Genomic DNA, 22344 nt, shown 5'->3' on the forward strand with positions numbered 1-22344 from the left:
CCACACCTAACTGGACTGTCCCCTTGGAGAGTCCTGAGTCAGGCTCTTGAGCAGCACAGACGGGTATCGAGTTGCTGTTTATGTTGTACATATCTTATTTAATAACAAAAACAAAAATTAAATCATATAAAGGTCCGTCTGCATTTAAATTGGCATTAGTGTCTTATAGCACTTTTTTTGTAGGTGATATATTGAATTTCGTTTCAACAGAGCGGCCACCACCCATCTTCAATATTACCCAGAGTAAATGCTATTAAGGGCCTATTAATTTCTTATCATAGGACAGTTAAAAGATAATTTATTCCAAAAACAATATCAGGCGAGATCGACATATTCATTTGACACGATATACATTATCCAATCACCAGGTCATGATTTCCAGAAGTGAGGATTTTGTTGGAGTCTTCGTTCGAAGTTTACGTACCAATTTTTCAAAGCCGACAATGGGACATACATTTCTTGCTGACTCCTCCCTGGAACACTGACACAGAAACTAGCCACATAATTGAATAAGCTATCCACCATTTTTTGGCCAAATTCCAGAAACGATAAGACAGATGACGGCTCAGCCTCGGATGTTGGGGTTTGAAACTGTATTGACGTTAATGGTTCAATAGAGATGCCAATTTGTGCCGTGTGTGAGAAGGCTTGCTGGCCAAAGGCGAGTACATTAGTTTGTTGCCCTTGCTTTATCTTTGATAGCTTAAATATTGCAGATGGCTTCTGATTAGAAATGTGACCAAGGTATTGCCATATTGGTGCCGCATTTGGTTCTGGCCAACTGAAGTAAACTGAAAAAAATTAACGAATGTTTAATTCCACACAGTAATGTAATCTTCCAGAGAGATAATCCCAGCTAGCTACCGTAAGATTTACGAAAACGTTTATCGTATTTTGTTTTAGCTTTGACGGCTTCTGATTAGAAATATGATCAAGGTATTGCCATATTGGTGCCGCATTTGGTTCTGGCCAACTGAAGTAAACTGAAAAAAATTAACGAATGTTTAATTCTACACAGTAACGTAATCTTCCAGAGAGATAATCCGAGCTAGTTACCGTAAGATTTACGAAAACGTTCATCGTATTTTGTTTTAGCTTTGACGGCTTCTGATTAGAAATATGACTAAGGTATTGCCATATTGGTGCCGCATTTGGTTCTGGCCAACTGAAGTAAACTGAAAAAAATAAACGAACGTTTAATTATACACTGTAACGTAATCTTCCAGAGAGATAATCCAAGCTAGTTACCGTAAGATTTACGAAAACGTTTATCGTATTTTGTTTTAGCTTTGACGGCTTCTGATTAGAAATATGACCAAAATAATACCATTGTGGTTTGTGGCACTGCAATCAGCAGTGACAAGATGGTATTCCAAGACTTTAGATAGCATTTACCAATGATACTAGATTAAGATAATATCATTGTCTACTATTAAATTAAGCCCAATTCTGGATCTTATTGAGCTAGACATCAAAACCTGGAGTTGTCAGGTTTTACTGATAAAGGCTAGTATTCTCTAAGCAGAAAATACATCGATATTGAATTTTTCTAGTTAGACCCTTACAAGAACAGGGCTTCATATTCAAGTTGTTCAAAATTCCAGTGAGCCGACTCGGATAGACGCAAGGAAAATTAATCCGCGAAGGAAAATATCTGCACAAAAGGGGCTACCAGAATAGACCAAATAACCCTCTCTCATGGAAAAATATACAGATAGTGGACTAGATTTTTCTTTTTTCGTATTTTGATCTCCCAAACATAATGATTGGACCTGTACCCACATTCGTCAAGGATCATAGTTATAAAATAGTTACCAAACGTCAAGGTTGGGACAACGTTAACACTTGCCACATCCAATTTTATTTAAAAAAAAAAACTGTTACAACAGCAAAGGATACATTAATCCGTCTGATTTTGGAAATACTTCAAATGCAAAAACCACAGGTTATGAATTCAATGCTCCCGGAAGTTAAAAAATTGACCTGATTGCCCAGGATTCCAATTATAGCCAATTCTGGACATGGCCAAAAATTCTAATTAACCTGATTTGAAATCATTTCCATTACAGGAAAGATCGCTTTTGACTTGAATTGGACACCCTAAGTATAATTTACGTGTACTGAACAACACGAATTTACTATTGCATTCTTTAGGAGTCGAGCCATTCTCATCCGATTCACTGCCCAAACACTGAAAATATGCATTGAACATTTCAAAATCTTACTAGAAAAAACTCTTACTATCTGACAAATGTAAAACAAAATCTTTTTCTTGAACCTAGTTTTCAATATCCCTTTAAAAATAGTTAGCAGCACGCCTGTCGCCTCTTTTCATTTAGCAGAATGAAAAGAGTTCTTTTGGCAAAGAAAAACTATTTTAAAGAGAGTCTTCCCTTTTAAAATAGAGAAAGAGAGAGGATGATGAGTAATCTTATGATGTTAAAAACCAAGGTAATCCAGCTTCCTATTTAGAAACAAAAAAGATAAAATATAAGTTTTCTTTCAGTGTCATAGCGCTCCCACTGTATGGTCGCAGCTGCTCTGGCAAGGCAACACTGACAGCTTTGACAGTATGAAATCAAATGTCATTCTTTATACACTAACACATAATTTGTTATTCATTAACCGCATGATAACTATCATAGGAAGATGATTACTTAGTTAGTTAGATGTCTCTCATTTGGCCGGGTTGGCCTACTCTGGGCTTCTCCTCTAACGGCAATATGACCAGTATTTTCGGTATATCTCCTTTTTTATCACAGTCTTGAGCAGTACAGGGAAGGATTGCTCAGAAAAAGTTTCTAGTCAGCACTAGGGAGGTCTTCCTCTTGGCCGAGAAGCATTAATTTTTCCTTCAAAGGCTATCCTGGACAGCTGGGCTGGGGACATACAATGAATGTGTCATGAAAACTGTTGGAATTGGATGGTCTGCATTGTGGTTTGAGGGTAGTTCAAATAGGACAGTAGCCGTTCATTTGATGTCCAGTCATGGCAAAGAATGCCATGCTTTAGCTTCGGAGTGATTTCAGAGCAATCAGCAAGCTTTCGGAGTGATTTCAGTCAATGGCAGTGAATTGAAATTCAGTCTGAATTGGCACGCCGTAGAAAAGAACTGTTATCTTTTGGATAAAGTCATGCAGACTTCATATGATCCTTCAGCAAGAGTTTCAGTATCCCGAGTGATAATGAAAGGGATTAGTGCATGGCTAGAAGCGAAAAAGTCTTCTAAGAACCAGACTTGGAACCATGCGGTACTCCCCTGTCTAGCTTGTGATTTTTGGGATGGTGGGCGACTGGATTCTCGATTTTTTAATACCTTTTTGTTGGTATTTTTTTCTCTCTAGTTCCTTCCTGGTGATTGAGCTTTATGGGAGAGATTATGTTGAGTTTGATTTTTTTTGTAAATTTATTGACAAATACAAGATCTCAGAACTCAAAAACTTTTGTTGCCTTAATTTGCTAAAAATTTCACACTGGCCAACCAATCACGTAAAATTTAACTTTCCAATTTTTTTACTAGCTTAAAATTTTAAATGGGAGATTTTTAAGCAAATCTCTACAAATAAGGTATTATACAACTGGTTTAGGTAAATACACCATAGCGGTAAACCAATAAAGTTAAAGCATACTTTTAACAACGGAAACAAAGAAAAATAACCCCTCTTTTTCTCTTTACTTACCCAGACCACCATATCCATCAGGAAAAGGCACACTACCAGTCATAAAAATGACTAAATGGTTGACAGTCTCTACTTCAGCAATGTTTTTCAAAAATCGAGCTTCTGATATTTGAGAGAAATCAGTTTCAACCTATGAAGAACAGAATTTGATAAATCCAGCAGACATAGGAGAAACAAGAAGTAAAGAAGAATATTAGACGATGTATGAGATAAAGGAATAAGCAAAGAGTTAAAACTTTACAATAGAATATACTTATATCCGAGGTTATCTTCCGTCCGGGTTGCTCTTAAAAGTATATGCGAGACAGTACTTTTTAATTACCATAAAACATGAAAATTTTTAACCAGGAACTCGACGACCAAAGCATCTTGCTTCGCGTGGCCTCTCCGGCCTGGCAACTTACTTTGTAAGTAAACATTTTCACTGACATCACCGAAATTTTTTATATAGATTTTTGACATGTTAAGGGAAAAAACAAATTATATAATCCTCCACTCCCCCTCGTCCCGAGGAGGCACAAACTTTTTAAGTGATTCATTTCAACGTGATTTGAAGTTGTTATTTCAAATTTTTTTTTAAGTTCGTCAGTTGTACCCAATAACTTTCCATACAGTACTGTCCTCTTAATTGTCCGTCTTATCGACCTATCACGGTATCTTGCAATCTGAGTAAAGTTTTTGAATTTATTCTTATTCCGTATCTAAGTTCTGGGATTGAAACTGGATAGAACCAGCTTGCTTTTCGGCCCGGGTTCGGATACAGTCATGTTCACCGGATTCTTTCTTCTCTTCTTTTGGATGCTTCTTAAACTAACCAAATTATCCATCTTTTCGCTCTTGACATTTCTAAAACTTGAACTTCTAATAACCATTTCCAGATTTTTCACTCACTATTTACGAAAAAATCAATCTTTCTATCGTTTTATTACTGAAATATTGGTGCTCTTCTTCTTTTCTTGAAGTTAAAGGTAATGGTTCGATTTTTGAAAAAAGAATACCATTTCGGAAAGGTGTCAGACATGGCGGTGTTTTGTCGCCTAGTTTATTAGAAATGTAGATATCTCAAGTAATTGATGAAATTTCGAGAGGAAAGAAAATAACAAAATGAAAAGTTAAATCAAAAAAAGGTGAAAAAACGAGGATTTACCTCAAGTAATTAATAATATACCTCAAACATATTTTTCTGGGTTGTCTAATGTTTTGTACCTAGCATATGCTCGTGATCTTCTTGTTATTAGCAGAAATAAAGATAGCCTCTACAATCCTGTTAACTATATTTCTGGAGTTTTTGTTCAGATAGGTCTTTATTTAAATGCTGCTAAGTGCGAGAACCTTGCTTTTGGCTTTTTGTCTCCTTCGCTTGTAACAACCCTGGCATGCAAATCGTTATCTGTTCCCTCTGTGGAGTTTCTTAGGTTGTTGGGTATCAATATTACTAAGAACTTACGATCTTTTCGTTCGCGGCTGACTTCCAACTGAAAGATGAAAATTCAGGTTGGTTATTCAAGAATTGTTGTAAATAGAGGTAAATATAAACGTAAGGCCTAAAGCAAATTATTTTCTGTGTTTTGTGATCTTTCAGTCCTAGAACTTTCCGTGTTTTATCCTCTGTTAAATAAGAATGATATTTCTTCTTTGTGTATTCAGTATTTCCGGTATTTTAAATTTCTTCTTTTTCTCCCTCCATGGCACCGTAATGGGAAGATTTTTTTCAGAATTCGAGTTTGACTGATGTTTTTAGTAAAGCTGCCGTGCTAAGCAGTAGGATTTCAGATATTAGAAAAAAAAAATTTCCTCCGTTCCATTGTCTTGAAAGTATATAATTTTCATAGTTAGTGCTTTTCTTCTTTTTTATGTTTTACCCTGCTATTTACACTTTTGTTATTACAGGATTATAAATAAAATAACAATAATAACGATAATTACTATATTCGTTTGGTGTTGTTGCGTGTTAGTGTAATCTTCAGTTGATGTTATATGAATTTTGTTAAAAATCCTTTTACGTTTTTGACGTCAAATTGTTTTACCGTCTTTTGAACTTATTGGCCTGTTTTTTTTATGTATGACTTTTTTTTTTACTTCAGAAGTCCGAATTGAGGAAATGTAGGCTTATGACACACATTTTTTTAAATAACTGTATTATCTTGATAAGTAATTCCATAAAAGGCATGATTCCAAAATAAATTGATGAAATTTTCCAATAGGAAAACAAAAATGGAATAATTTTTTGCAAGGGAGTTGGAAAATGGGTTAACAAAATATTTTTGGATCCCAAAAAGGGTGTATTTATGCTAGGACCTTTACACTACTAGTTCAAACCATCAATGCTATTTCCACGCAACGAATTGTATCAAGGATCAATCAAGACCGTACCCAGGAGGGGGGGGGAGTCAGAAGGTTTGAACCTCGCTCAAAATTATCCTCCGCCTCGTAAAAATATAACAAATCACATTAATTTTGTTATGTTTTTTATTGCAAACCCCCTCCCCCCAAAAAAATCCTGGACACGGGCTTGGGATCAATATACAAATAATAGACAATTTGGAGTAATCTACAGCCTCTGTTTAGAGCAAATCAGATCAGAAAGAACTTAAATCAACCATAAAATATATAAGAAAAGTCATCCTACGATTTGTCCATTTCTCTTTAACTCTTTGCAATCAATAATAATTAAAATTACAAATATCAGCTGCACCTATCACAATTAATTTCAATAAATACAATATCTCTCTGGCCCCACGTTTGATCTATCCCATTACGAGCATAATATAGCTGGTTACCAAGTGGTTACAAGGGTATTGGTTATAAAATCAGCTCACTATTTAAGTTTATAAGAAGATTTTATCACAGGGTGGGTGCATTTTTGGGCTTAACTTCTCATTTTTCTATAGAAGGGGCTCAGAACCCTTTAGGGGTAACTCTATCCACTTTAGTTAGTTTTAAGCGCAGGTATAGTTTTGCAATAACAAATTAATTTCTAAAAATAAGTTAAACCTAATACCGACTGAACCAACATAACCAATTATTGATGGAATACTTACCACCACCTGGTGCCTTTGTTTAAGGAAAAAACTAAATATACATTGAAAAACATACAAACGAAAACACTTACCACAACATAACCACATAATTTAATCTGAATATAGATATTTTTGAAGTCCAAACTGCCTTTCTATGACGAACAAATAAAAGTTCAAAAGGAGCAAATCCTTTTATTAGACAGTCAATTCAATGGGATGATGTGACCAAACAAGTAAAGAAAAATAAAAGCAAAATAAGTTTAAATAAAAGCAACAAGTGTTATTATGGAAAGAAACACATCGGTTACTACACCAAAACCTGATTTTAAATCACTTTATGCTCTTTAGTATGCAAACATCTTCAGTGTTTTTGCTGGGACCTTCTCAGAGCCCTTAATTGCACTTCTCTTGTTGTTTATGATTATCATTCTTATCATCTCAGACATTTGTATGAAATTTGTACTACTCTTACTTTTTCTGTAAGATCTGAATCTAATACCTTAATAGTGTGTTACATTATTTGGAATACTTTTTCCACTAGCTCATTGTTGTCCAAAGTGAGTCCAAAAGCAAACAATATGCCTATGGCATTTCCAAAGAATTTCAGGGTGGGTCCAAATATAATCAGAAACACAGTTGAAAAACGTGGACAATTCTTCTCTAATCGGTTTTTCATACTCTGATGGTTTATTTTAAACCAAAGGCTTGTAATTTCAAAATAACTATTTCAAGACTTGGACGAGTTTCCCATATGTTCCCAACTTGATATCACAGCTGACTTATATCTCTAAGTTATGCTAACTAGCATCTAATTTTTTTTTTTTTTGAAAAGGCCCAATTTCTCAAACAGACATTTTAAGGAGAAAATATAATAAAACTGTCCATGGTAGTTAAAAGTAAGTAAAAAATTACCTTTTTTCAACTGTACCAAAAAAGGGATAAAGATCCTCCAGAGTCATTGCTGGCAACATGTCACCAAAAAAACAAAAGTTTTAATAATAACAATGGAAGAAAAGAATATATTTTTAACTTATTAAGACTTGAAGAATGTTTTTGAATCAAAACAAAAGTCAATGTTGAGACTTAATGTAAAGAGAAAATGCTCCTGTGCCGGGATATATATTGGGGGTGCAAATGCACCCTAAATTCTTGCTTTTTAAGTTGAAGTTTGACTAATTCTTTAGAAAAAAAAACTCTTTTGATTACAGAAAATACACGTAGCTGATAATTGCCAAAATCTAATTTAATAATTTGCTTCCAAAACATATAACTTTTTTTTAAAGCAAATAAACTCAAATAATAAAATGGCCTAAATTTTAGTGTCAAGCTAATAAATAACCATTATATAAGATAATTTCTGTCTGTTTTACTTATAATAGTTCTCTTTGCTATCATTAGACAAAGAATGTTTTGTTTTGATTAATTATTTGAAAAAAAGCTCAATTGCAGAAAGATAGAGACCAATCCTGTCACACAACAGGTGTGCTCATTCAATTCACTCTCATTCAGATCAGTCTCCCTTTCAATTTGTCATCATAAAAATGGGTGTAGGCAGTTGAGAAAGAGCCCGTTATAGGATAAATTAAAATTCTTTCTAAGGAGTGAAACTAATTAGAAAGGAAGACCTCACATCCATGAAAATGGTACCTTCTGAAGGATATGATCCATGTGATATCCAATATCTGATTTAAAACAGTCTCCATCTATGATTTCATTAGAATGGTGCACACTTAACAGCTTATTGAAATGCATGGACTTTCCACACATTTAATCAAAGAATTTAAAGCATACGAGAAGAAGGCCCAAAGTAAAGCGCTTGGTCCTGTGGCCTGTTTTCTGAACCTATTCATCACTACCCAGAGGCTAAAATTATAAGATAGAAGATCAAAATCAAAATACATTAATTTCATACATACAAATAATTTTTGATTTTCACCATAGTTGGTGTTTGATGATTCTTGAGGTATGATAACACATCCAAGGCTAATACTACACTCTAGAAGTACAAATTCAAGAATATACTTCATAAATAGTGATAACTTTTCACCAAAGCAGGTGCTTCATGATCCTTGAGGTTGTTGCTTACAAAAATCAGGCTAATATTGCATTATCTAAGTACAAAATAAAAACACTAGAGAGGTTGGTTTCACCCTCCCTACCCACCTTGTCCAGACAAAACAATAACAAAAACAACCATTAAAACCAGAATGATAGTAATTTTACACCTTACCAATCTTCCAGCAGCTATGACTCCAAACATTGAAGCCATTTCCCAACAACAACCATTAATACTTGGTCAACCTACAACAAGAAAAATTACCAGATAAGCCAGATAAGCCAGACAAAACAAAGATACCAAAAGCAAAAAAAAGATAAACCAATTTATGGCTTTGTAGACAAAACCTAACCTGTTCTGCATGGTTGCAAGCCAGTGTTTGGAATCAACACCATTGATTATCTGAGAAACCACACTCAAACCAGCTACAGATGATGTGTTCCATCAAATAAAAGATGCAGGCCTCTAGATCATTGACTATATTGACATGTAAGGAAAATGGAAGATAGGTTAGTGTAGACTTCTTCAATTGGTGATACAGAGAGTATTGAGGAAAGAATGTTTTAGGAATGTTTGCTGATTTAACTGTTTTAAAATTAGCTTTATTTTGTATTATAGACCAACTGTTGACAAAAGATAAGAACACAAATTTTAAAAATCGAGAAAACCAGCAATGACCTAGGCCTAGTTATATCTTCCCCAAGGCACTGGGATGCAACTGTGATGGTAGTGATAGTTATTGTTGAACAGAGCACTGAATTTTTTTCATTGAATTTGATGAATGAAATTGAAAATACCCTTTATTCAATCTTGTTGCTTGAAAGGCTTGTGAAAATTTAGTTCTTTTCTATCAATTTTATTTATTATTTGCCTGATCTATACAGTAAAATCTAATCTATGAGAAAAATGAGGCAATTGAAGATATATAAATTATTAAGGGTACCCTACTTAATTGTTACAAGTCTATATATGTGGAATAGATGACCATGATATATCAACTTAATATTCGCTTTGAGCTGAATGGTATGTTTTAACTTAATTCTACTAGCCAAAAAAATAAGGAAAAAGGTGTCACTTATAAAGGGTAATTAATTAAAAAAAACTGTTTCCACAAAATAAGTTTTTCAAAGAAAAGTAAAGAACTCCATTAAACAAAAAATTAGAAAAAATTAAATCAAATAATCTACCAAGCGTGAAACTACCACAAATCAGCATTGATAAATATGATTGTTAAAATATAAATGTTTTACTTTTGTAACTCTAATAAATCAAATAATCTTAATATTTTGATTACTAAATATCAGTATATGTATATTAAACTGACAATGCACATTCATTTGTATTTTTTCAGTAAAGTGCAAATTTTGTTCTGGCCTTGGGAAGGCATAGGGGTGTTGCGCAAAACTTATGTTAATTGCTGCTCGTTTTGAGTTTGAATCAGTTATTTATTGTAATTTCTGTTCGTTTTGGGTTTCATTTATTTATTGATGCTGATTTGTGGTAGTTTCACGCTTGGTAGATTATTTGATTTTATTTTTGCTCGTTTTTTGTTTAATGGAGTTCTTTACTTTTCTTTGAAAAACTTATTTTGTGGAAAAAGTTTTTTTAATTAATTTGTGTTCGTTTTATATTGACGTAGTCTTTTCAGGGAAAAAGAAATTAATACTTTAAATCTTTTCGTTTTTAAGACTTTATAGTTTAGCCTGCTATTTGTATGCTAGAGAAAACTTTTCAGCAATTTTTAACAACATACACCCTTTTAAAAATCTGGACATAAATAGTACTGTTTAACTTAGTTTCATACCTCCTCTAGGTTGACCTGAAATGGAAAACTTGATACCATTCGCAAAAAAATCTGTTTACTTTCTTTGATAGCTTGGATACACTTACACTATCTTGATTTGGTTAAATTTTAAGAGCAGAAGTAGCCTCAAAAGTTTAAACATGAAACCCTCAATCGTTCATGGATACTGCTGAGATGCCTTGTTGGGAATTAGCATTAACACAGTGCATTTTGATTTAATCTTAAGGCAACATTTAGTTTTTAAACATAATGGGCAAATAGGAGGGTGGGAGTGGAAGGGGGATTAGTTTCCCTCCAATCACTTTCGACTATTAAAAAGGGCATCAGCCCTTTCTATTTTCAATCGAATGAGCCCCTTTCGAAGTTCCCACGACAACTCTACCGATACGAATTGCCCTGGTCTAAACAACAACAACAACAAAAAAGAATACATTATACCCACATCAATCTTTACTATAAAAATGTCAAGCCTTCCAATCACTTTCGAATATTAAAAAGGGCACTAGGTCTTTCGATTTCCAATTGAATGAGCCCTTTGGGAAACGACAACGCTTTCCATAAACACTTTATATGCCCCCAGGGCATAAATTACAACCCTTATCCTAAGGTCTGTTAGGGTGGTTGTCATCGTCCAAGACCGAATTTCCAGAAATTTCAACTACGTTCAACAAAATGACTATTTCAAAACTTTGATTGGATGTGTTTGGGGAAATGCTGGGCGTGAGAGGGGCGTTAGTTGCTCTCCAATCACTTTCAACTATTAAAAATGGCCCTAGCTCTTTCAATTTCCAACCAAATGAGCCCTTTTGAAGTTTCTACAACAAAACTTTCAATAAAAATCTTATATGCCCCAGGGTAGAATTTACAACCCTTGCCCTGAGTGCTGGGGGGGGGGGGGTGTCATTCAAAAATATCTAATTTCCAGAACTTTCTACTAGGTTGAAAAATATGGGTATGTGAAAATTTTGATTGGATGTGTTTGGAGGAATGGTGGGCGTGAGAGGGGGTGATTTGCGCTCCAATCCCTCTCAACTATCACAAGGGGTACTATGCCTCTCAATTCCCAATTGAATGACCTCACTTTGAAGTTCTTACAACAAGTTTGTCTATAAAAACTCTATTTGAACCAAGGGTAGAATATAAAACCCTTACTCTTGGGGCTCAGGGGGGTTTGTTATCCTTAAATACATAATTTCCAGAACTTTCAACTATGTAGAACAAAACTGCTATCTCTAAATTTTGATTGAATGTTTTTGGGGAAATGGTGGGCGTAAGAGGGGGGTTAATTACTCTCCACTCACTTTCGACTATTAAAAAGGGCAATTTAAATTTCCAATCAAATGAGCCCTTTTTGAAATTTCTATAACAACTTTCTATATAAACTTTATATGCCCCCAGGGCATAACTTAGAACCCTTGCACTGAGGGCTCTGAGGGGGTTATCATCCTAAAAGACCTATTAAATGTTAATTTACAATTAAATGAGCCCTTTTTCAAGTTTCTACAACAAAGATTTCAATAAAAGCCTTATATGCCCAGGGCATAACTTATAACCCTTACCCTGAAGACTGTGGGGGGGAGGAATGACTTGGTCAAAGGTATAATTTCCTGAACTTTGAACTGCGTGGGACAAAATGGCTATCTCAAAATCTTTATTGGATGTGTTAGGGGAAATCGTGGGCGTGGAAGGAGCGTTAGTTGCTTTCCAATCACTTTCAACCATTAAAAAGGGCACTAGCCATTTAATTTCCAATCGAATGAGCCCTTTTTGAAGTTTTTATGACAACGCGCTATATAAAAACCTTATATGCCCCCTGGGCATAATTTACAACCCTTTTCCTGAGGGCTGTGGGGAGGGGGTTGTCATCCTCAAAGACCTAATTTCTAGAGCTTAAAACTACGTTGAATAAAATGGCTATCTCAAAGTTTTGATTAGATGTGTTTGGGGAAAAGGTGGGCGTGAGAGGCAGGTTAGTTGCCCTCTAATCACTTTCAACTATTAAAAGGGTACTAGCCCTTTGAATTTCAAATCGGATGAGCCCCTTTTCAAGTTTCTACAACAAAGATTTAAATAAAACCCATATATGCCTCCAGGGCATAACTTATAATCCTTGCCCAGAGGGTTGTGGGGGAGTGTCCTCCTCAAAAATATATTTTCTATCAGGAAATCAACCATGCTGAACAAAATGGCTATCTCCAAATTTTATTGGATGTGTTTGGGTGTGGTTGGATGTGGATGGGGGGGGGGATAGTTACCCTCCAATCACTTTCGACTATTAACAAGGTCACTAGCCCTTTGAATTTCCAATTAAATTAGCTTTTTTTGAAGTTTCTATGGCAAGGCCTTCTCTAAAAACCTTATATGTCCCCAGAGCATAACTTAAAACCTTTGCCCTGGGGGCTGTGGGGGAGTGTCCTCCTCAAGCACATATTTTCTATGTGGAAATCAACTATGCTGAACAAAATGGCTATCTCAAAATTTTGATTGGATGTGTTTGGGGGAATGATGGGCATGGGGGGGAGGGGCTAGTTGCCCTCCAATTGCTTTCAACTATTAAAAAGGGCACTAGCCTTTTGAATTTCCAATCGAATGAGTCTTTTTTGAAGTTTCTACAACAACACCTTCTATAAAAACCTCATATGCCCCCAGGGCATAACTGAAAACTCTTGCCCCGAGGGTTGTGGGGGAGTATTCTACTCAAAAACATTTTTTCTATATGGAAATACACAACGATTAAAAAATAGGCCATCTTAAAATTTTTATTGTATGTGTTTGGGGAAATGATGGGCATGGGTAGTTGCCCTCCAATCACTTTTGACTGTTAAAAAGGGCAAGAATCCCTTTTGAAGTTTTTACGATGACCCCTTCCATATGAAGTGCCCTGCTCTAAATGAAAAAATAATAAAATAGTACATTGTGCCAATATTATTCTTATATGCCCTCAGGGCATAACTTCAAACCCTTGCCCCAAGGGTTGTGGGGGAGTGTCCTCCTCAAAGACATATTTTCTACCTGGAAATCAACTATGCTGAACAAAATGGCTATCTCAAAATTCTGATTGGATGTGTTTGGGGGAATGATGGGTGTGGGGGAGGGGGCTAGTTGCCCTCCAATCACTTTCGACTATTAAAAAGGGCACTAGCCACTCCAATTTCCAATTGAATGAGCCCTTTTCAAAGTTTCTACAACAACTCCTTTGATACAAAGTGCCCAGGTATGGAGAAAAAAACACATTGTGCCCACATCATTCTTTACTTAGGCAGCACTAGCGTGCTGCCTATGATCTGTCCTACAGGACCCTCTGAACCAAAAAATATAATACCTATAGAGAAATACCATTCAATTCACAGATCAACACCATTTAAAAAATATAATGTTTGTTACCATGACAATTATGCCTATGTCCCCTAAAGATGCTAGATATAGCCCTAACCTAAACAATTAGCTTAACCAATGTTTTCTAATGCTTGAATCATTGTATACCTCTTTGCTTATTGTAACATAGTCAATAGCATAGCATTACTTCGAAACATTAATAACAGCTCAATAAATACATTAGGCTATTTAAAATAATTAAAAAGAGTTTCATTATTAGTGTTTTCTTGTATATTCATTTCTATATATCCAAAAGCTATATCTGGCCCAATTAGAGAACATAAAGGGGTACTTTTGTCATGTTAGCAACACATGTATTTGGAAAGTGTCACAATGCTGCAATGGGAGTATACCAAATGGATAATATCTAAAAATTTATATTCTATAGAATGTAAAAATAATATCCAACCATACTTAGTTATTGCCAAAATTATCCAACTAGTTAGCTATCTGAAAAATCCTTCCAAGCTAATAAGAAATTATCCAACTAGGAAAATAATTAAAATTTAAAAGAAAAATAGTTTTACCTTGCTAGCCATATACAATGGGAAGGTGCCCAATGGATATTCTTAAAAAAGTTACATTCTATAGAATGTAAAAATAATATCCAACTACACTTAGTATCAAGATAAAATATCATGCTAGACAGACAATAACATTTTTAAGACTTTTACACCTTTACCTACCTAGCTGAATATATGACTATCTATGCAATATACAGAATATCTACCTAGTTGGATAATAACATAGGTTAGAGTTTTGGATATATATTTAAATAGGCAGATAAGAAGATTGTCTAATCAGTTATGGGTTAATATCAAACTACCCAGATAAATTGTTTCTCTTAGGCACAGTAAGAATATCCACCTAGTTAGATAATAATGTAGCTTAGTGTTTCTGATATATATCCAAGTAGGCAGATAAGAAGATTCTCTAAGCAGTTTGGGATTAATATCTAACTAGCCAGATAAATTGTTTCTCTTAGGCTGAGAGAATATCTACTTAGTTGGATAATAGGCTAATGTTGCTTAGTGTTTCTGATATATATTCAACTAGGCAGATAAGAAGATTCTCTAAGCAGTTTGGGGTTAATATCCAACTAGCCAGATAATTCATTTCTCTTAGGCATAACATGAACATCTGACTAGAGGGATAATACCAAGTCTTAACACTCCTGATATATATCCAACTAGGAGGATAAGTAAATTTGATTATACAGTTTTGGGATAATATCCAACTAGCCAGATAAATTGTTTCTCTTAGGCACAGCAAGAATATCAAACTAGGTGGATAATATGTAGCTTAGTGTTTCTGATATATATTCAACTAGGCAGATAAGAAGATTCCCTAAGCAATTTTGGGTTAATATCCAACTAGCCAGATAAATTGTTTCTCTTAGGCAAAGCAAGAATATCTACCTAGTTGGATAATAATGCAGCTTAGTGTTTCTGATATATATCCAACTGGGAAGATAAGAAGATTCTCTAAACAGTTTGGGGTTAATATCTAACTAGCCAGATAAATTGTTTCTTTTAGGCTGAGAGAATATCTACTTAGTTGGATAATAGGCTAATGTTGCTTAGTGTTTCTGATATATATCCAACTAGGCAGATAAGAAGATTCTCTAAGCAGCATGGGGTTAATATCCAACTAGCCAGATAATTCATTTCTCTTAGGCACAGCATGAACATCTAACTAGGTGGATAATACCAAGTCTTAACACTCCTGATATATATCCAACTAGGAGGATAAGTAATTTCCATTATACAGTTTTGGGATAATATCCAACTAGCCAGATAAATTGTTTCTCTTAGGCACAGCAAGAACATCTAACTAGGTGGATAATACCAAGTCTTAACACTCCTGATATATGTCCAACTACAAGGATAAGTAAATTCCATTAGGCTATGCAGTTTTGGGATAATATCCAAATAGCCAGATATATTTTTTCTCTTAGGCACAGCAAGAATATCTTACTAGGTGGATAATGCTGAGTCTTAGATCTTCTGATATATATTTAACTAGGCAGAAAGTTACCTAACTACCTAGTTGGATTAATATCAGAAGGGCTAGGACAAAATGTTATCCTCCAAGTGTGGTAAAGCTTTCTAATTTAGTTAATTATTAATTTAGTAAAAATATATTAAGACGCAAAAGCAAAGTTTCAAAATACCACTTTTTAAGATAAGGATACAAATCGTGGAATGTGTGGGCTGGAGGGAACTTGCTCAATAACCAATTTCCTGGCTAAATGCGTCAATTTACCGGAAGGACATGGTTAGGTTTTTCATATATATACCCCGATTTCTGAGACTGAAGGCAGACTTTTTGACTTGCCGGGTGAACCTCTGCCCATTTGTTTTCTCATTAGAAATACCTTGGACTTTGTCGGATCATTGTAAGTGTCTGTATCTTATTTATATATTATTGTTGTTTTTGAGACTTGTGGTCTACTTGGGACAGCCAGTCCCAGTAGACAGAATATATCCGATTATATTATATGTTAAATGAATAAAATTATTGTATTTTAGACAACCTTTCTATGATCTACTTTTAGCTTCTTAAATATACCCAGTTGGTACGCCTCATTAGTTTGGTCATAGCCTAAGGCACGCTACCAAAGTTTAATTACCTTAGGGCCAGAGTTTATCTCCCCTATAAAGGGAGAATAAAGGCATCTATGACTACAACCCCCCAATTACAATAAATACACATCACAACAACTTCACAACACAAGTTAGATGTTCATGCTATGTTTAAGAGAAAAATTTATCATTAGTCTGCATGAAGAATTTACTTATCTGTCTAGTGGTAAATATATACCAAATCTTATTATTGAGTTAGGAATAAAGTGAATAAACTATTCAATGCCTTTTTTATGCTGATTACAAATATAATAGCCTAATCATTTCTATCAGAAATGAATTTTAGCCCCCCCCCCTATATATGCCAATTCAGGGAATATATTTCTACATTAGGGAGATGGGGGAAAATTTTATTTCTGATGTAAAGGGGAGGTAAGTTTAAACCTTACCCCCACCCCCCTAATGTAGATATATATACCCTTAATTAGCATATACAGGGGGGGGGGCTAAAATTCATTTCTGACTGAAATGGGAGTATACCCAATGGATAATATCTAAAAATGGTAAAATTCTACTTTAGTTACTTTTACCTATATTGGAAAGGGGTGAGGTTAGGAAACTGAAACTTTCAGGGATGGGTCTACAGGCTAAAATATGTCCAGGCACTGTATTTTGAAGTACTTATCTCCTCTCCTTCTCCCTCTAGAGGATCCTGAAATTTGCCTACATGACAGGTCTATAACTATTGAAATTTTGACAAAACAAAATTTTACCTTAATTTTCTGTTATAAGATTCTTTTTCTCTGGCTTTAGTTCTGAAAATGTAATTCCTGTTATTTGAGTAGTATTTTAAGCCATATCAATGTTAATTTTCAAAATTTAGGAAATGTATTTGCATATCTTTAAAACTTTATAAATCAGGATTGAGCAAAGTTGTGAAGCTGAAACCAATTTTGTTGGACTTCATTTTAAGCAAAAGATCTATTTTATAAGGTTTCAGTTTTATAACACACATATTTTTAAAGGTCAGGACCCTCTAGAGGGAGAAGGAGTGGAGGTAGGTAGGCTACTTCAAAATACCTTCCCAGGACATACTTTAGTCTGTAGATTTATCCCTGAAAATTTCATTTTCCTAACCAAACTCCTTTCCAAGATAGCCAGAACTAGCTAAAGTAGAATTTTACCATAAAAATTTCTATTCTATGGAATGTAAAAATACTATCCAACCATAATGCATCCTGTAAAAATGATATTGTCAATAATAGCCAAGCTGCATAATATAAAGTAAGAACTATTAATTAAATAGTATTTTCTTAGTTTTGTTAAAAACATATATCCTAAAGCTAAATATGGGACCATCAGAGGGGGGGGGGGGGCTCATTTGCAAGTGAAAGAATGATTTTATTTGGAAAGAGTATAAAAAAAGGCATCAGGTGATGTTTTCACCTTGTCCCTAAATTAGTAACAGAATTAGGTATATATTTACGTCTTTTAGTGTCCAAATGACTTTTGGAACCAACGTCTTGCATGATTTTATTTGTGCTGGTTTCAATGCATAAAAAATTATTACCTTTGGAAAAGTGTCATGTGCCAAATTTTCAAATTGTTTTTTTTTTAGCGATATCTGTAAACAATCTATCTGTCTGCTTTCCATACAATAGCGAGAACAGATTTATTCACCAAAGATTGTGGACAACAGTCCCCTCAACATTCCCTGAAAGCAGTCACAGATAGATGCTGTAGCAGTTGCGAGCAGTCACAGTTGCAAGTTGTTGCAGTTGGAAGTAGTCACAGTTACAGTTATCACCAGTCTCATTTGCAGCCACTAAAGTAGCAGTAATAGAAGTGGCCCTGAAAGTTTCGGGCTTAGCTATTAGACATTTTGAATAAAATAGCTTTTTAAGATCTCTATCACTGTTAAGGATAGAATCTAAAAAAGTAAAAAGGGAGAGGCTTAGCTGCCCTTCGTTCCTTTTTCTTTAAGCCTCCCAACATGCCTTTGAAGTTTCAACTAATCCTTTCGAAAACCCTCCTACATATAGCGTGCTTTGATTTTGTTTGACATCCCCCTCAACATTTTCTAAAAGTGTTACCTTAATATTCTTAGCCTTTTTTGAGACTCGGGTTCAAACATGCCACCTTTCCCGAATAACTAACTTTGTATGTAAACAATGGGCAACTTAAATAATTTACAACGCTGCCCTAGGTGGCTCTGGGTGCTAAATCATCCTCTGAGATTTAGTTACTTGACTTTATCGATTACTTTGAACAAGATGGATGTTTCGAAATTTTGATCAGATACCTTTGGAGGGATGACAGCTAAAAAGAGAACGGGCAGGAGACTGGTTGCCCTCTTGCCACTTTTTGCCATCTTTAACATGCTCTGAAAGTTTAAATATTCTATATTCAGCTGTTCTTGTGATTCTAATGATACACCTATTTGATAGACAGGAAGCACATAGTATCTTTAGACTTGATTTAACATGCCCTCAACATTCCCCAAAATTTTACTAAATACCTTTTTTTAGCCAGGGAATCCAGGAGTAAATTCCTTTTTTTCCTACGCATCTGTTCTTTCCTACGAAGAAGCGTTATAAAAAAACTTCTCCATTGTCCATATTTGTACAAACAACTCCAAAACTGTGTAAAGTTGTACCTGATGTACCCACAAATAAGCCTCCAGGGGGGGGGGGACTGGTTATTGGTTAAAAATTCTACAACTTAAAAGTATAATAAGGCTTGCCTTTATTGTTTTGATTGACCGAAAACACTTTGTTTACAATTTGGATAACTGCCTTTCTCTAGAAAGATAAATACCGAAATATTTAAAAGAGATTTGATATATTTTATATTTCTTGAAACATCCGTCACACTAAAGGTATTTTTAGCGTATTGGTTTGAAGATATATTCTTTGGTAAGAATATATGCAAATGCATAGAATTTTTTCCGCATGCAAGTTCTTTTCATATATTAACAACATTTCACAGGTTCTGGCCCGTTTTTAGCCGGTCACCTACATTTTTAAGGATTTTATTTTTGAGAAAACTAAGGTCTAGTGGCACTTAATCTAGCGTTTATTGGTAATTGATCAATAGTTAACAAGGTTTATTTTTCCTATAGTTCAACGTGATCTCGCACGACTTATTTGATTGTTTTCATACATTTCTGTTTGCACAGTTCATTATACTTTACATGTAAAAATATTTTTATTTTTAACAGGTTAAATATTTAAGCGATAAATTTTTACCTTTTTGGGGTCTAAATGGCGGCAACGGCGAATATTTTCTTAGTATCCTGAATCGGGCTGTTACAGTTGTACTTCGGGCGTTTCTTGTGGTGGAGTAATCTCTGAGGAGTATTGGCCAGATCATTTACTTGAGTAGTAGAGCATTTGGTCTTGGGAGTTGCGCCATTACAGGCGGAGGAGCTTTGTTGAGCAGGTGCCGTTTGAAGGTCTGTAAGTCGGTACTGTACTTGATTGGAGATCGTGAAATATGGGGATTGATTGTTGTGATCCTTCATTATATTTGTTTTCAAGAATATTTTCCAATTGTGGGTTGAAGGGTAAGTTGACTTCAATTGTAAAATAAGGTTTCCACCGCTTTCTCCTAGTTTGAACAAAATTCCTTCTGCTTTTGCAATTCTTTGTTGATTTCTGTTTTGTTTTCTTCCTGTTGTCTTTCTAAACTTTCCTGTCTGAGTTTAACTATTTCTTTCTTTGCTTTTAAGTGGTCGTATTCATGCTGTAGGTTTAGGAGCTTGATTTGTTCAGGGACCAGTGCTTCTTGCACCGCTGCTGTTGCAGTTACGACAGTATTGGTTCGACAATCTTCCACTTTTTTGCCGATTTCTTGCATCTTATTATATAAGCCTTGTAGTTTTAGGAGCCTATTGAAGTAATTGTATCCGTTGACAAGCGTAGCGTTGCTTACTGATTCCATTTCATTCTGGATTTTTGCGGCCTGTTCTTTGACTTCCATAAACTCAGTTTTGATTAGTTTATTTATTTGTTTAACCACAAGGATCTCATTTATTTTCTTGTTTATTTTCTCTTTGGAGGCTTTAACTTTACTAAGGGATTCGAGTATGACTTCTAGCATTTTATCGATTTTCAGCTTCTCTTTTATCATTTGTGCCACTGCATTTATGTTTCGATCGCCTTAGGAATAATTGGTTCATACCGTTTTGTTGGCAACGGAATAGCACTAGGTTTTAGAGGAGACGTCTAATGATCCTTGTTCGGGGGCTTCTTGTTTGGGTTTTAAGGAGCTGGTGTCCAAATGTTTTCGGATATCGTGATATCGTCTGGGGCAATGGGATCTGTGAATGAAGAATAAAACTAATCATCAATTTTTAATGATGATTGAAAGGTTAATTATTAGTTTCACTCAACACGCCACATCAATCCTTTAACTAAACAAATTCCATTTGTACATTTGTTCAGCTTTGTGTTTTTTGCAAATTATGAAATATGCTATTATAAGAACCTTTAATTATTTTAGTCTTTGGATATTTTTCCATTTATTTGGCTTTTTAACTACCTAAACAAACTTTGTGGTAACTTCCTCCTCGCTTTCATGAGTTTTATTCTTTTTAGACTTTCCCATTGATATCAGATCAAACTTTTTGTAGTGCTTCAATAGGATATTCTGACCTTTTAATTTAGCCTCCTTTGCATGGGCTGTGGCTTTAGTTGGTTTTAGTTTCCGTGTGTTTTGAGGTTTCTCCGGGGATGATTCACTGTCCAATTCAGAGGAGCTGGTCTCTGAAGACTAATCATTAGGGCTTTCGGGGGTGGATCTCTGCGATTTTGGAGTGTCACCTGCCACCTGTCACCTGTCACTTTTTGACATCTTTAACATGCTCTGAAAGTTTAAATATTCTATATTCAGCTGTTCTTGTGATTCTAATGATACACCTATTTGATAGACAGGAAGCACATAGTATCTTTAGACTTGATTTAACATGCCCTCAACATTCCCCAAAATTTTACTAAATACCTTTAGCCTTATCAGACACACCTTGAATCAGAAATTCCTCCTTTTTCCTAATGATACATACGCCACATATAAAAAGAGGACATTGCATAATTTACAATCTCTACCCTGGGGCTATGGGGAGCCTTGCACCTCCAGAGCTATAGTTACTATATTTTTGACTGTTTTGAAACGAACAGTTTTTCAAAATTTTAATCGGTGATGAGGGAAGGGAGCACGGGGGGCAAAGGGCGCTGTTTAACATCCAATAGCTCTTCAACATCCCCTGAAATTTTAAACTTCATACCCTCGTCTGTTTCTTAGATAATAGTGATATGTCCTTCTTACAGCCAGAACGCACACAGTGTAGGGCGTTTTATTGTGTTTGCCACCCCTTTCCAAAGCTGTGGGGGGTTATGTCAACCAAAAGGCATATTTATTTGAGCTTTTGACTATTTGGAACAAGATGTCTCTTTCAAAACTTTGATCAAATATTTTGGAGAGATTGCAATTAAGAAAGAAAGGGAAGGGCCTGGCGACCCTCCAGTCCCTTTTCAACATCTTCTACAGCATGTTCGGAAACCTTCAACTCAATACCCTCAGCTGTTCTAAAAATATTGCAGATCCTCTTTTTGATAAACTAAATGCATATAAGGCCTTTTGATTTAGTATAAGATACCTCTCAAGAATCTCTAAAATTTCACCTTAATGCCCTTAACCTTTTTGAATATAACCAGAATGAAATATTCCCTCCTTTTCCTAATGATAAATCCTGCATGGAAACAAAATTGCATATTTTGCAATCAGATTAAGAAAAATTTCGGGAACTGTTGAGGGTATGTTAAGT

At 35.0% G+C, this 22344-nt stretch overlaps 1 protein-coding gene across 6 annotated transcripts; it reads right to left on the reverse strand.

Moving 5' to 3' along the window:
• Window positions 1–281: 281 nt before the first annotated feature.
• On the reverse strand, window positions 282–18634 carry LOC148943047 (protein OPI10 homolog). Of its 6 annotated transcripts, XM_089102166.1 has the most exons (5): window positions 8931–9001; window positions 7613–7661; window positions 5128–5155; window positions 3681–3810; window positions 840–1175 (listed from the first exon to the last, which is right to left on the reverse strand). In XM_089102166.1, exons 2-5 carry the CDS (start codon window positions 7657–7659, stop codon window positions 994–996), a joined length of 387 nt encoding a protein of 128 aa, XP_088958292.1. In that variant the 5' UTR covers window positions 7660–7661; window positions 8931–9001; the 3' UTR covers window positions 840–993. The 6 variants fall into 6 exon arrangements, with proteins under 6 accessions (XP_088958290.1, XP_088958287.1, XP_088958289.1 ...); XM_089102164.1 differs by lacking the exons at window positions 840–1175; window positions 5128–5155; window positions 7613–7661 and adding exons at window positions 282–791; window positions 18614–18634; XM_089102161.1 differs by lacking the exons at window positions 840–1175; window positions 5128–5155; window positions 7613–7661 and adding exons at window positions 282–791; window positions 18091–18159.
• Window positions 18635–22344: the final 3710 nt, after the last annotated feature.

The sequence above is a fragment of the Artemia sp. Qi Xiang Cuo genome, chromosome 16 (assembly GCF_049724085.1).
Source record: "Artemia sp. Qi Xiang Cuo chromosome 16, ASM4972408v1, whole genome shotgun sequence".
Classification (NCBI taxonomy): domain Eukaryota; kingdom Metazoa; phylum Arthropoda; class Branchiopoda; order Anostraca; family Artemiidae; genus Artemia; species Artemia sp. Qi Xiang Cuo.

Bases quoted from the DNA above. Each gene is read 5' to 3' on its own strand.
- LOC148943047 (XM_089102160.1), bottom strand. From the start codon at position 7,659: ATGACTCTGGAGGATCTTTATCCCTTTTTTGGTACAGTTGAAAAAAG. The intron at 5,156-7,612 runs GTAATTTTTTAC...TTCATCTTTCAG, and splicing joins TTTGGTACAGTTGAAAAAAG to TTGGAAGTCAGCCGCGAACG. The intron at 792-3,680 runs GTAAGTAAAGAG...AATTTTTTTCAG, and splicing joins TGATGGATATGGTGGTCTGG to TTTACTTCAGTTGGCCAGAA.